The sequence below is a fragment of the Rattus norvegicus genome, chromosome 2 (assembly GCF_036323735.1).
Source record: "Rattus norvegicus strain BN/NHsdMcwi chromosome 2, GRCr8, whole genome shotgun sequence".
Taxonomy (NCBI): Eukaryota; Metazoa; Chordata; class Mammalia; order Rodentia; family Muridae; genus Rattus; species Rattus norvegicus.
Window position 1 is genome coordinate 55401139 of NC_086020.1, and position 15281 is coordinate 55416419.

A 15281-nucleotide genomic window follows, 5' to 3' on the forward strand; every position below is an offset into this window, starting at 1 on the left:
TCTTAAAGTGTACAGCTGAGAATCTAGTGTGTTTTTATATCAGATTCTAAATATCAGTTTTATTTATCAAGTAGCAGCGTATGATCTTTTGTTATCAAAATGTTTAGTTAATATAGAAAGCCTATTTTAGGCTTTTAGAATAGTTATTCAAATTTTTTTCTTATGAGCTTTGTTTAAAATGTGAAAAGAATCTCATAAGTGATATTTTAAGTCATCATATGGATGGTGTTTATCATACCAGCAACAAAAATTAATATTTTTAATAAGTTATGAATGATAAAATCCAATAAGATAAGAGATCAGATGGACTATTAGGAAAGTTTTAATTAATCCAAAGGAAGAAAGAGAAAGATTAAGAACCAGGAATGAGAAATAGATGGGTCAATAGTAAAACTGTAGTAAAATGTCTCATTTGTCTCACTGAGCCAATCCAATTATTCAAGTAAATAGTGAACCAACTCCTTTCCATATAAAAACAAAAGGATGCTAAAAATGAAACAGTGAAAATGTTGAACTAACATTTAGGACTAGGGATATCGTCAAAAAAAGGAGGCATGTTGGAAAGATCAGAAGGTACAATTCTTATAAATGCCTATGATCCTACCAACAAAGCTTCAGAATCTAAAAAATAGATGATAGATTAGATAGATAGATAGATAGATAGATAGATAGATAGATAGATAGATAAATTAACTGACTGATTTAGTCAATGTTCTATTGCTCTGAAGAGACTCCATGACCACAGCAACTCTTACAAAGTAAACCAGTAATCGAAGCCTGCCTACAGTTTTAGAGGTTTTATCAGGAAGCATGCAGCACACAGACAGACATGGTGCTGGAGGATCCGAGGGCTCTATATCAGCATCTGCAGGCAGCAGGAAGAACAGAGAGCCACTAAGCCTGGCTTTGACTTGAGAGACTGCAAAGCCCACCCCCAGTGACACACTTCCTCTAACAGGGCCACACCTCCTAGTCCCTTTCAAGCAGTGCCTCTCCCTGATGACTATGTATTCAAATATGAGCGTATGGGGACCATTCTCATTCAAACCACAATGACAAAGAAATTGAAAAATCACTTATGGTTGATATTGAAACTCCGTATTTAGTACATAGTAAAAGAGAAAATTAATAAGAATATGGAAGGCTTGAGCAAAATCACCCAAAAATCAACCAAAACCACATTTAGAGTACAATCAGTTGCAACAGAATGAATATTCTTCTCAAATGCACATGAAAAGTCACCAAATAAGGAGAGTTAGGACTGCTACAATCATTCTATAGGAGTTAAGAACATAGTTATCAAATGGAGGGAAATTTATTCAAAGTCTCAATTTCCAACGATGCAAGAGGATAGCCTCTGTGAGCTAAATTATTAAGGGCCAGAGGAAACACAAGAACCTGGAGCAGCTGCAGTTCCTGAGAAAACAGGTCAAAGCTAGCCCAGAACAGTGAGGGTTAGTCTAGGTTCAGGCTGTTAGTTTGAAGCCAAGAGTGAAAGATGTCGAGTCCAGGAGCACAAAGTCAGCGTGGAACAAGGTAGTAGGTCAGAGACTGCAGAAGTTTGTCAAAGGAAGAGGACTTTCCAGTCTAAAGAGACAAGGGTAGGACAGATTTCTGTCTCTTTTTCAAAGCTCATGAAGCACTGCTTCTATTTTTAAGGTCAAACAATAGGAAAGATCTCAGTGAAAACACTGACATTAGGAATCTAAGTAGAATTTAAAGTAATTAAAATATTTCCTTTGGTGGAATCCCACATCAATACATAGTCTATCTTTTTTATCAACTGGCTTAATTTATTTCCCAAATGATACCTATAGAATAAAGCAGCCCTAGTACTTCACCCCCAACAGGTTTTGTTTTTATATATCACGGGACTACCTAACTTAAAAGGAGTACTGACGGAGGTACCATTTGTAATATGTAATTTTAATGTTTTTTTAGTGTTGATATTGTCTTATTTTAACCTCAGTGACATAATTCCCATGAAGGTCAACAAATACATTATTTTAAAACTATTTTGTATTTTTGTATGATTTTCACAATTGATCATTTTCTTATATTAAATACATTTACTCTGTACTACACGACAGAAAGGTATAAAAAGCCATATTGGCAAGTCATGAGAGAAGATGAGATACTGGGGCTCAACTCTTTCCTGAAGATATAAATTCAGTTAATGGTTGTTGGGGGAAGTAAGAATCATTTTTTTTCCAGCTTGTAGCTATGAGTAAGGTATTCATGCTCTTGTGAATAAATTTTATTGATGATGTTATAGGCAGCTATAATTAAATTCAGTGGGACACACACATTAAAAATTAAAAAGGAAGGAAGGATGGATGGACATAGGAAGAGAGGGAGGGAGGGAAGAAAGGAAGGTGAGAAGGAGAGAAGGAAGGAAGGAAGGCCATGCATGAAATTAGACTTGTAGGGTAGAAAGAAATATATGCAAGAATAGGGAACAAGAAAGGAGAATGGATATGATCAAAATACACTATATACATATCAGAAAATGTAACCATAGAAATTCAATTCATTATTGTGCATAAATAATATATACTACAGAAGAAAACCTAAAGTGCTCATTTGTAGAATAAAAAAAATCTACCTATATTTGCTTTTCATTCTGCCCACTTCTCATTCAGTTCTCTTATAAGCTTGGAGATGTAGCCAGGACTTATGTCTTGTTTCTTTCATGACGTCTCTTTGTGGACTTTTCTAGGATGTATGTCATTATTTAACTATTGTGATCTTATATCATTTAATTATAAACCTTCCTGAATTCATATTCTTCTCTATGTATATTGATCTACAATAGAGTTTGCTCAGCTTCATCACTTGGATTAGGAATCAGATAAACTGCTACTAAGTCAATATTCAGTAATTTAAAGACCTGTAAAATATGTTAATGCTGGATGCAAAGAAATATTGACATTTTCTTTCCATACTATCAATCAAAGATAAACAGATTCTCTTGAAACTAAATTCAACAGAGCATTTCAATGTGTTTGTATTATCTTTTATTGTTTTGATATCTAAAATCTCAGGTATACTCTCTGTTCTAAATCATAAAGGTCATAATTTTCTGACTATCAAAGTACTTATACAAATTATTTTATCACAGAATTTTCCACAGTATTCAAGGTTGATGCTCTCTGGCTTCTCTGCAAATGTTAATTGTTACACACATGTATGAGGTAGAACACACAGAGGTAAAGCTGTAGAATGCAGTCAGGATAAATACTGCATCCATGGGAAAATGTGTAAAATAGATTAAAAAATTCCCTGAGGATGTTGCCTCCAAAGTGTTAGAGGAGGGTATGTGTGTGTGGGTGAGTTCTAGGTTGGAGAATTCAAAGGTTTCCAAAACCAATCAGAGCCTTGCAGGACCTATGTCAGAATAAAGGCAACAAAATGAGCCCAGGAGACGCTAAATAACAGATGGGGAACAATGGCTCAGAGACAAGGTCATGAAAGTGAGAGAAACCATGTCAAAATTGGAAGCCCATCTGCCTTTTCTGATGTGTCAAGCATCCAGGACGTACGAGTTCCATTTTAATGATTCAATAATCATGGCCAAGAACAAAAAGGACAATTTCAAGGATTAAACCTTGAAATCATTTTCTTTATAGGTCCTGATCACTTGTCAATGGTACTCTGTCTTTAGAAGCAAGTCATAAATACATTAATCACTGCATTTATGAATGCTTAAAGCTCACAACTTCCTCCAAGTACATAACTGAACGAATCGCACTTGTTATCCAAAGAAAAGAAATCTTATGAATTTGAAAACCAATTTTACATAGTCGTTTTCCTGTTCAGAGAAAATATTGAGAAGAATAGGGTCTATTGGTTAATTTTATAGCATAGTCACTTGTATTAATTTACAAAAAAAATTCATTGTTTATTTAGCATGTAAAAACATTTGGTCTCATAGTTCACAAGTGCAAGGCCAGGAACAAGGTGAGGAATGAAGTTAAAGATGACAACATGTTTTATACTCTTTTTTTTTTGCACTTTTTTTTCACATTTTTATTTCAATTTCTTTTCTTTTTTATTTTTATTAACTTGAGTATTTCTTATATACATTTCGAGTGTTATTCCCTTTCCCGGTTTCCGGGAAAACATCCCCCTCCCCCCTCCCCTTCCTTATGGGTGTTCCCCTCCCAACCCTCCCCCCATTGCCGCCCTCCCCCCATAGACTAGTTCACTGGGGGTTCAGTCTTAGCAGGACCCAGGGCTTCCCCTTCCACTGGTGCTCTTACTAGGATATTCGTTGCTACCTATGGGGTCGGAGTCCAGGGTCAGTCCATGCATAGTCTTTAGGTAGTGGCTTAGTCCCTGGAAGCTCTGGTTGCTTGGAATTGTTGTACTTTTGGGGTCTCGAGCCCCTTCAAGCTCTTCCAGTTCTTTCTCTGATTCCTTCAATAGGGGACCTATTCTCAGTTCAGTGGTTTGCTGCTGGCATTCGCCTCTGTATTTGCTGTATTCTGGCTGTGTCTCTCAGGAGCGATCTACATCCGGCTCCTGTCGGTCTGCACTTCTTTGCTTCATCCATCTTGTCTAATTGGGTGGCTGTATATGTATGGGCCACATGTGGGGCAGGCTCTGAATGGGTGTTCCTTCAGTCTCTGTTTTAATCTTTGCCTCTCCCTTCCCTGCCAAGGGTATTCTTTTTCCTCATTTAAAGAAGGAGTGAAGCATTCACATTTTGATCATCCATCTTGAGTTTCGTTTGTTCTAGGGATCTAGGGTAATTCAAGCATTTGGGCTAATAGCCACTTATCAATGAGTGCATACCATGTATGTCTTTCTGTGATTGGGTTAGCTCACTCAGGATGATATTTTCCAGTTCCAACCATTTGCCTACGAATTTCATAAACTCGTTGTTTTTGATAGCTGAGTAATATTCCATTGTGTAGATGTACCACATTTTCTGTATCCATTCCTCTGTTGAAGGGCATCTGGGTTCTTTCCATTTTCTGGCTATTATAAATAAGGCTGCGATGAACATAGTGGAGCACGTGTCTCTTTTATATGTTGAGGCATCTTTTGGGTATATGCCCAAGAGAGGTATAGCTGGATCCTCAGGCAGTTCAATGTCCAATTTTCTGAGGAACCTCCAGATTGATTTCCAGAATGGTTTTACCAGTCTGCAATCCCACCAACAATGGAGGAGTGTTCCTCTTTCTCCACATCCTCGCCAACATCTGCTGTCACCTGAGTTTTTGATCTTAGCCAATCGCACTGGTGTGAGGTGAAATCTCAGGGTTGTTTTGATTTGCATTTCCCTTATGACTAAAGATGTTGAACATTTCTTTAGGTGTTTCTCAGCCATTCGGCATTCCTCAGCTGTGAATTCTTTGTTTAGCTCTGAACCCCATTTTTTAATAGGGTTATTTGTTTCCCTGCGGTCTAACTTCTTGAGTTCTTTGTATATTTTGGAAATAAGGCCTCTATCTGTTGTAGGATTGGTAAAGATCTTTTCCCAATCTGTTGGTTGCCGTTTTGTCCTAACCACAGTGTCCTTTGCCTTACAGAAGCTTTGCAGTTTTATGAGATCCCATTTGTCGATTCTTGATCTTAGAGCATAAGCCATTGGTGTTTTGTTCAGGAAATTTTTTCCAGTGCCCATGTGTTCCAGATGCTTCCCCAGTTTTTCTTCTATTAGTTTGAGTGTGTCTGGTTTGATGTGGAGGTCCTTGATCCACTTGGACTTAAGCTTTGTACAGGGTGATAAGGATGGATCGATCTGCATTCTTCTACATGTTGCCCTCCAGTTGAACCAGCACCATTTGCTGAAAATGCTATCTTTTTTCCATTGGATGGTTTTGGCTCCTTTGTCAAAAATCAAGTGACCATAGGTGTGTGGGTTCATTTCTGGGTCTTCAATTCTATTCCATTGGTCTATCTGTCTGTCTCTGTACCAATACCATGCAGTTTTTTTTTTTTTCAAAATTAACTGTATCTTTTTTTTTTTGCAGTTCTACTAACATTTTTATTTATTTTTTTTTTATTAACTTGAGTATTTCTTATATACATTTCGAGTGTTATTCCCTTTCCCGGTTTCCGGGCAAACATCCCCCTCCCCGCTCCCCTTCCTTATGGGTGTTCCCCTCCCAACCCTCCCCCCATTGCCGCCCTCCCCCCATAGACTAGTTCACTGTGGGTTCAGTCTTAGCAGGACCCAGGGCTTCCCCTTCCACTGGTGCTCTTACTAGGATATTCATTGCTACCTATGGGGTCAGAGTCCAGGGTCAGTCCATGTATAGTCTTTAGGTAGTGGCTTAGTCCCTGGAAGCTCTGGTTGCTTGGCATTGTTGTACTTTTGGGGTCTCGAGCCCCTTCAAGCTCTTCCAGTTCTTTCTCTGATTCCTTCAATAGGGGACCTATTCTCAGTTCAGTGGTTTGCTGCTGGCATTCGCCTCTGTATTTGCTGTATTCTGGCTGTGTCTCTCAGGAGCGATCTACATCCGGCTCCTGTCGGTCTGCACTTCTTTGCTTCATCCATCTAGTCCAATTGGGTGGCTGTATATGTATGGGCCAAATGTGGGACAGGCTCTGAATGGGTGTTCCTTCAGTCTCTGTTTTAATCTTTGCCTCTCCCTTCCCTGCCAAGGGTATTCTTTTTCCTCATTTAAAGAAGGAGTGAAGCATTCACATTTTGATCATCCGTCTTGAGTTTCGTTTGTTCTAGGGATCTAGGGTAATTCAAGCATTTGGGCTAATAGCCACTTATCAATGAGTGCATACCATGTATGTCTTTCTGTGATTGGGTTAGCTCACTCAGGATGATATTTTCCAGTTCCAACCATTTGCCTACGAATTTCATAAACTCGTTGTTTTTGATAGCTGAGTAATATTCCATTGTGTAGATGTACCACATTTTCTGTATCCATTCCTCTGTTGAAGGGCATCTGGGTTCTTTCCAGCTTCTGGCTATTATAAATAAGGCTGCGATGAACATAGTGGAGCACGTGTCTCTTTTATATGTTGAGGCATCTTTTGGGTATATGCCCAAGAGAGGTATAGCTGGATCATCAGGCAGTTCAATGTCCAATTTTCTGAGGAACCTCCAGACTGATTTCCAGAATGGTTTTACCAGTCTGCAATCCCACCAACAATGGAGGAGTGTTCCTCTTTCTCCACATCCTCGCCAGCATCTGCTGTCACCTGAGTTTTTGATCTTAGCCAATCGCACTGGTGTGAGGTGAAATCTCAGGGTTGTTTTGATTTGCATTTCCCTTATGACTAAAGATGTTGAACATTTCTTTAGGTGTTTCTCAGCCATTCGGCATTCCTCAGCTGTGAATTCTTTGTTTAGCTCTGAACCCCATTTTTTAATAGGGTTATTTGTTTCCCTGCGGTCTAACTTCTTGAGTTCTTTGTATATTTTGGAAATAAGGCCTCTATCTGTTGTAGGATTGGTAAAGATCTTTTCCCAATCTGTTGGTTGCCGTTTTGTCCTAACCACAGTGTCCTTTGCCTTACAGAAGCTTTGCAGTTTTATGAGATCCCATTTGTCGATTCTTGATCTTAGAGCATAACCCATTGGTGTTTTGTTCAGGAAATTTTTTCCAGTGCCCATGTGTTCCAGATGCTTCCCTAGTTTTTCTTCTATTAGTTTGAGTGTGTCTGGTTTGATGTGGAGGTCCTTGATCCACTTGGACTTAAGCTTTGTACAGGGTGATAAGGATGGATCGATCTGCATTCTTCTACATGTTGCCCTCCAGTTGAACCAGCACCATTTGCTGAAAATGCTATCTTTTTTCCATTGGATGGTTTTGGCTCCTTTGTCAAAAATCAAGTGACCATAGGTGTGTGGGTTCATTTCTGGGTCTTCAATTCTATTCCATTGGTCTATCTGTCTGTCTCTGTACCAATACCATGCAGTTTTTATCACTATTGCTCTGTAATACTGCTTGAGTTCAGGGATAGTGATTCCCCCTGAAGTCCTTTTATTGTTGAGGATAGCTTTAGCTATCCTGGGTTTTTTGTTATTCCAGATGAATTTGCAAATTGTTCTGTCTAACTCTTTGAAGAATTGGATTGGTATTTTGATGGGGATTGCATTGAATCTGTAGATTGCTTTTGGTAAAATGGCCATTTTTACTATATTAATCCTGCCAATCCATGAGCATGGGAGATCTTTCCATCTTCTGAGGTCTTCTTCAATTTCTTTCCTCAGTGTCTTGAAGTTCTTATTGTACAGATCTTTTACTTGCTTGGTTAAAGTCACACCGAGGTACTTTATATTATTTGGGTCTATTATGAAGGGTGTCGTTTCCCTAATTTCTTTCTCGGCTTGTTTCTCTTTTGTATAGAGGAAGGCAACTGATTTATTTGAGTTAATTTTATACCCAGCCACTTTGCTGAAGTTGTTTATCAGCTTTAGTAGTTCTCTGGTGGAACTTTTGGGATCACTTAAATATACTATCATGTCATCTGCAAATAGTGATATTTTGACCTCTTCTTTTCCGATCTGTATCCCTTTGATCTCCTTTTGTTGTCTGATTGCTCTGGCTAGAACTTCAAGAACTATATTGAATAAGTAGGGAGAGAGTGGGCAGCCTTGTCTAGTCCCTGATTTTAGTGGGATTGCTTCAAGTTTCTCTCCATTTAGTTTAATGTTAGCAACTGGTTTGCTGTATATGGCTTTTACTATGTTTAGGTATGGGCCTTGAATTCCTATTCTTTCCAGGACTTTTATCATGAAGGGGTGTTGAATTTTGTCAAATGCTTTCTCAGCATCTAATGAAATGATCATGTGGTTCTGTTCTTTCAGTTTGTTTATATAATGGATCACGTTGATGGTTTTCCGTATATTAAACCATCCCTGCATGCCTGGGATGAAGCCTACTTGATCATGGTGGATGATTGTTTTGATGTGCTCTTGAATTCGGTTTGCCAGAATTTTATTGAGTATTTTTGCGTCGATATTCATAAGGGAAATTGGTCTGAAGTTCTCTTTCTTTGTTGGGTCTTTGTGTGGTTTAGGTATAAGAGTAATTGTGGCTTCGTAGAAGGAATTCGGTAGGGCTCCATCTGTTTCAATTTTGTGGAATAGTTTGGATAATATTGGTATGAGGTCTTCTATGAAGGTTTGATAGAATTCTGCACTAAACCCGTCTGGACCTGGGCTCTTTTTGGTTGGGAGACCTTTAATGACTGCTTCTATTTCCTTAGGAGTTATGGGGTTGTTTAACTGGTTTATCTGTTCCTGATTTAACTTCGATACCTGGTATCTGTCTAGGAAATTGTCCATTTCCTGAAGATTTTCAAATTTTGTTGAATATAGGTTTTTATAGTAAAATCTGATGATTTTTTGAATTTCCTCTGAATCTGTAGTTATGTCTCCCTTTCATTTCTGATTTTGTTAATTTGGACGCACTCTCTGTGTCCTCTCGTTAGTCTGGCTAAGGGTTTATCTATCTTGTTGATTTTCTCAAAGAACCAACTTTTGGTTCTGTTGATTCTTTCTATGGTCCTTTTTGTTTCTACTTGGTTGATTTCAGCTCTGAGTTTGATTATTTCCTGCCTTCTACTCCTCCTGGGTGTATTTGCTTCTTTTTGTTCTAGAGCTTTTAGGTGTGCTGTCAAGCTGCTGACATATGCTCTTTCCTGTTTCTTTCTGCAGGCACTCAGCGCTATGAGTTTTCCTCTTAGCACAGCTTTCATTGTGTCCCATAAGTTTGAGTATGTTGTATCTTCATTTTCATTAAATTCTAAAAAGTTTTTAATTTCTTTCTTTATTTCTTCCTTGACCAGGTTATCATTGAGTAGAGCATTGTTTAATTTCCACGTATATGTGGGCATTCTTCCCTTATTGTTATTGAAGACCAGTTTTAGGCCGTGGTGGTCCGATAGCACGCATTGGATTATTTCTATCTTTCTGTACCTGTTGAGGCCCGTTTTTTGACCAATTATATGGTCAATTTTGGAGAAAGTACCATGAGGAGCTGAGAAGAAGGTATATCCTTTTGCTTTAGGATAGAATGTTCTATAAATATCCGTTAAGTCCATTTGGCTCATGACTTCTCTTAGTCTGTCGACATCACTGTTTAATTTCTGTTTCCATGATCTGTCCATTGATGAGAGTGGGGTGTTGAAATCTCCCACTATTATTGTGTGAGGTGCAATGTGTGTTTTGAGCTTTAGTAAGGTTTCTTTTACGTATGTAGGTGCCCTTGTATTTGGGGCATAGATATTTAGGATTGAGAGATCATCTTGGTTGATTTTTCCTTTGATGAATATGAAGTGTCCTTCCTTATCTTTTTTGATGACTTTTAATTGAAAATTGATTTTATTTGATATTAGAATGGCTACTCCAGCTTGCTTCTTCTGACCATTTGCTTGGAAAGTTGTTTTCCAGCCTTTCACTCTGAGGTAGTGTCTGTCTTTGTCTCTGAGGTGTGTTTCCTGTAGGCAGCAGAATGCAGGGTCCTCGTTGCGTATCCAGTTTGTTAATCTATGTCTTTTTATTGGGGAGTTGAGGCCATTGATATTGAGAGATATTAAGGAATAGTGATTATTGCTTCCCGTTATATTCATATTTGGATGTGAGGTTATGTTTGTGTGCTTTCATTCTCTTTGTTTTGTTGCCAAGACGATTAGTTTCTTGCTTCTTCTAGGGTATAGCTTGCCTCCTTATGTTGGGCTTTACCCTTTATTATCCTTTGTAGTGCTGGATTTGTAGAAAGATACTGTGTAAATTTGGTTTTGTCATGGAATATCTTGGTTTCTCCATCTATGTTAATTGAGAGTTTTGCAGGATACAGTAACCTGGGCTGGCATTTGTGTTCTCTTAGGGTCTGTATGACATCTGTCCAGGATCTTCTGGCCTTCATAGTTTCTGGCGAGAAGTCTGGTGTGATTCTGATAGGTCTCCCTTTATATGTTACTTGACCTTTTTCCCTTACTGCTTTTAATATTCTTTCTTTATTTTGTGCGTTTGGTGTTTTGACAATTATGTGACGGGAGGTGTTTCTTTTCTGGTCCAATCTATTTGGAGTTCTGTAGGCTTCTTGTATGTCTATGGGTATCTCTTTTTTTAGGTTAGGGAAGTTTTCTTCTATGATTTTGTTGAAGATATTTACTGGTCCTTTGAGCTGGGAGTCTTCATTCTCTTCTATACCTATTATCCTTAGGTTTGATCTTCTCATTGAGTCCTGGATTTCCTGTATGTTTTGGACCAGTAGCTTTTTCCGCTTTACATTATCTTTGACAGTTGAGTCAATGATTTCTATGGAATCTTCTGCTCCTGAGATTCTCTCTTCCATCTCTTGTATTCTGTTGGTGAAGCTTGTATCTACAGCTCCTTGTCTCTTCTTTTGGTTTTCTATATCCAGGGTTGTTTCCATGTGTTCTTTCTTGATTGCTTCTATTTCCATTTTTAATTCCTTCAACTGTTTGATTGTGTTTTCCTGGAATTCTCTCAGGGATTTTTGCGATTCCTCTCTGTAGGCTTCTACTTGTTTATTAATGTTTTCCTGTGTTTCCCTAAGTGTGTTCATGTCTTTCTTGAAGTCCTCCAGCATCATGATCAAATATGATTTTGAAACTAGATCTTGCTTTTCTGGTGTGTTTGGATATTCCATGTTTGTTTTGGTGGGAGTATTGGGTTCCGATGATGGCATGTAGTCTTGGTTTCTGTTGCTTGGGTTCCTGCGCTTGCCTCTCGCCATCAGATTATCTCTAGTGTTACTTTGTTCTGCTATTTCTGACAGTGGCTAGACTGTCCTATAAGCCTGTGTGTCAGGAGTGCTGTAGACCTGTTTTCCTCTCTTTCAGTCAGTTATGGGGACAGAGTGTTCTGCTTTCGGGCGTGTAGTTTTTCCTCTCTACAGGTCTTCAGCTGTTCCTGTGGGCCTGTGTCTTGAGTTCACCAGGCAGCTTTCTTGCAGCAGAAAATTTGGTCTTACCTGTGGTCCCGAGGCTCAGGTTCGCTCGTGGGGTGCTGCCCAGGGGCTCTCTGAAGCGGCAGCAACCAGGAAGACCTGTGCAGCCCCTTCCGGCAGCTTCAGTGCACCAGGTTTCCAGATGGTCTTTGGCTTTTTCCTCTGGCGTCCGAGATGTGTGTGCAGGGAGCAGTCTCTTCTGGTTTCCCAGGCTTGTCTGCCTCTCTGAAGGTTCAGCTCTCCCTCCCACAGGATTTGGGTGCAGAGAACTGTTTATCCGGTCTGTTTCCTTCAGGTTCTGGTGGTGTCTCAGGCAGGGGTCCTGCTGCTCCTGGGCTTTCCCCCACGGGAGCCCAGAGGCCTTATACAGTTTCCTCTTGGGCCAGGGATGTGGGCAGGGGTGAGCAGTGTTGGTGGTCTCTTCCGCTCTGCAGCCTCAGGAGTGCCCACCTGACCAGGCGGTTAGGTCTCTCTCTCACCGGGTCTGGGAGCAGAGAGCCTCTGCCCATGTTTTATACTCTTAACTCTCCATACTCAATCTTCTTGCCTCTCTTTTGCTTTTTCCAAATGTGAGAGATGAAAGGTCATATTCAGATTACCCATTTGTGCAAAGGACTTCTTTATTCATAGAGGCTGTCCCTGTATGCTTAGATCAAAAGGAACTGGTGTATTGGTTTTCTTGCTGCTATGACTAAATACCTTGTAAACACACCTTAAAGAATGGAGAATTTATTTTTGACTCACAGTTTGAGGGTGAGTAACAGTGCAGGAGTCGAAAAGAGCTGTGCCTGAACTGTGGCATATGGAGCAGAGAGCATTGGGTCAGACAGCATCCGTAGTCAGGCAGCAGAGGTGAATGCTGATACATCATTCTCTCTCTCTCTCCCTCTCTCTCTCTCTCTCTCTCTCTCTCTCTCTCTCTCTCTCTCTCTCTCTCTCTCCCCAACCACTCAATGGGGTTAATTATTTGATTATGAAATCAAATTCATAAGATTTCCATTCTTTGGATAACAAGCACTATTCATTCAGTTATGTACTTGGGGGAAGTTGTGAGCTTTAAGCATTCATAAATGCAGTGATTAACATGTTTATGACTTGCTTCTAAAGACAGAGAACCATTGACATGTGATCAGGACCTATAAAGAAAATGATTTCTACATATTCTGAGTAGAGTTTCTTGTATCAGTCAGCTGTCTCTGAGAACATTCTCCTAGGTAATTTTCAAGCCCTGTCTCATTGACAAGATTAACCATCAGAGATGGTAAGATTGAAGACAAAGTATTTAGTCCTTACAAGTTCTCATACATCACACTTCATAAATTGTCACATTCACAGGCAGTGGAGAGAATCTATCTTTGGAAGTGTTGTAAGTTTAGTCCATGGTAGATGATTATGTGAGTCTTGACATATTGATTTGAAGGAAATTTTTATTTACTATGTTGCCATCTGTTTTAATCAACTGAGGTCTTTTCTTTCCTGCACCAGGTCATTCAAAGGAAATTAAGTAAATATTTCACTGTAGTTTGTTTGACTCATTTGAGGGGAAAGTAAGTACCTTTCAGGAAAGAAAGAAATGAGATGTATGAAAGACTGGAAATTAACCACATTATGCCTTGTTGCTCTCCCAGGGTCCCATGATTCCTTCAGCTTCTACATTGATGAAGCTTCTCCAGTAGGCCCTGAGCAGCCAGAAACTGTCCAAAACTTTGTCTCTGTGTTCGGAACTGTAGCCAAGAAGCTGATGCGGAAATGGTTAGCCACTCAAACAATGAGCTTCACTGGTCAGCTGGGAGCTGGAATCCGTTACTTTGATCTTCGAATTTCCACCAAGCCCAGAGACCCAGACAATGAACTGTATTTTGCTCATGGCTTATTCAGTGCCAAAGTCAATGAGGGTCTTGAAGAGATCAATGCATTTCTCACAGACCACCACAAAGAGGTAGTATTCTTGGACTTCAATCATTTCTATGGGATGCAGAAATATCACCATGAAAAATTGGTCCAAATGCTGAAAGACATCTATGGAAACAAAATGTGCCCAGCCATTTTTGCCCAGGAAGTGAGTTTAAAGTACCTATGGGAGAAGAGCTATCAAGTATTGGTCTTCTACCACAGCCCAGTGGCACTGGAAGTGCCCTTCCTCTGGCCTGGGCAGATGATGCCAGCACCTTGGGCAAACACGACAGACCCTGAGAAATTGATCCAGTTTCTTCAGGCATCCATCACTGAGAGAAGAAAGAAGGGCTCGTTTTTTATATCTCAGGTGGTGCTGACACCCAAAGCAAGCACAGTGGTCAAGGGTGTGGCAAGTGGCCTCAGAGAAACAATCACAGAAAGGTAAGTGCCCTTCAGAGAACAAGAATTGCCCAGTAATCTAAACTCAAACTCATAAAGCACAAAAGCTATGAAGCTAAAAATTCTTATCAATGTGCATCGGTTTGCTAGGGTAACACAGTACTGCAACTATTTACCATAAGAAAGTTGGCTTGCCAAGGTTCTAGTGATGGCTGACATTTCTGACCCCTTGCTTTATAGCTAGTTCACCAATTGCACCTTCTTCACATGGTCTTTTCCCCACAATCCTCCATTTTTATATGGACACAGTGATAGTGGCTTAGGATCTGCCTAGATTAATTCATTTCAACCTGATTAGTTCTATAAATAAACTAATTTTCTAAGTAAGGTCATCTTCATAGGACTCCTTTATTTATTTGTGTGGCATATTAGAAGGACCTTGCTCTGTTTTTTTGCAGTCTTTTTATATAGCGAACGCCATTTAACATATAATAGCCATGAGAAGTAGGTATTATCTTATAGATTAAAAACTTTAGGTCCAGGAAAATATAATACTTTCCCTTAGGCTTCTTTCTCAGTGAATGATGGAAAAGATACTCAGACCACATTCTCAAGCCACATCTTATACCCTCTACATTACACAATCTGTCTTTTTTAGAAAGGATTGCTGAGAGAGAGAGAGAGAGAGAGAGAGAGAGAGAGAGAGAGAGAGAGAGAGAGAGAACTTGAGAACATGTCATTGGTCAAGAATGGCTAACAGTATAGACCTATAATAACCAGTGAAGCATAATTCAAAACATCAACAAAGATCTCTCCAACTTCCTCCCATGAGAGTGACAGCATCCAGAACCATGAATATTACTTATTTTGGTTAAAATATTAAATAATGTTAACATAAGAAGTGAGTATACACATTCTTTTCATAAAATATATTCTAATCTTTTAATTAATAGTTTAGTTAATTAACAGGTTAATTAATTAACAGGATAATGAGACAGGTTGGATGATTTGATGAGAGTCAAAATCTTGTGTGGAAAGGTAGGAAAATGAGAAAAACTTTGAAGTAAAAGAGTGTAGGTGACCCTATAGAAT

General features: G+C 39.3%; 1 protein-coding gene across 1 annotated transcript in view; it reads left to right on the forward strand.

Annotated features, from left to right (window-relative positions):
* Plcxd3 (phosphatidylinositol-specific phospholipase C, X domain containing 3) overlaps positions 1–15281 on the forward strand; it is a 179372-nt gene that overhangs the window by 106542 nt on the left and 57549 nt on the right. The window contains exon 2 of the mRNA NM_001107671.1: positions 13523–14231. Coding sequence (NP_001101141.1) covers positions 13523–14231 — 709 coding nt within the window. The remainder of the gene's footprint in view (positions 1–13522; positions 14232–15281) is intronic.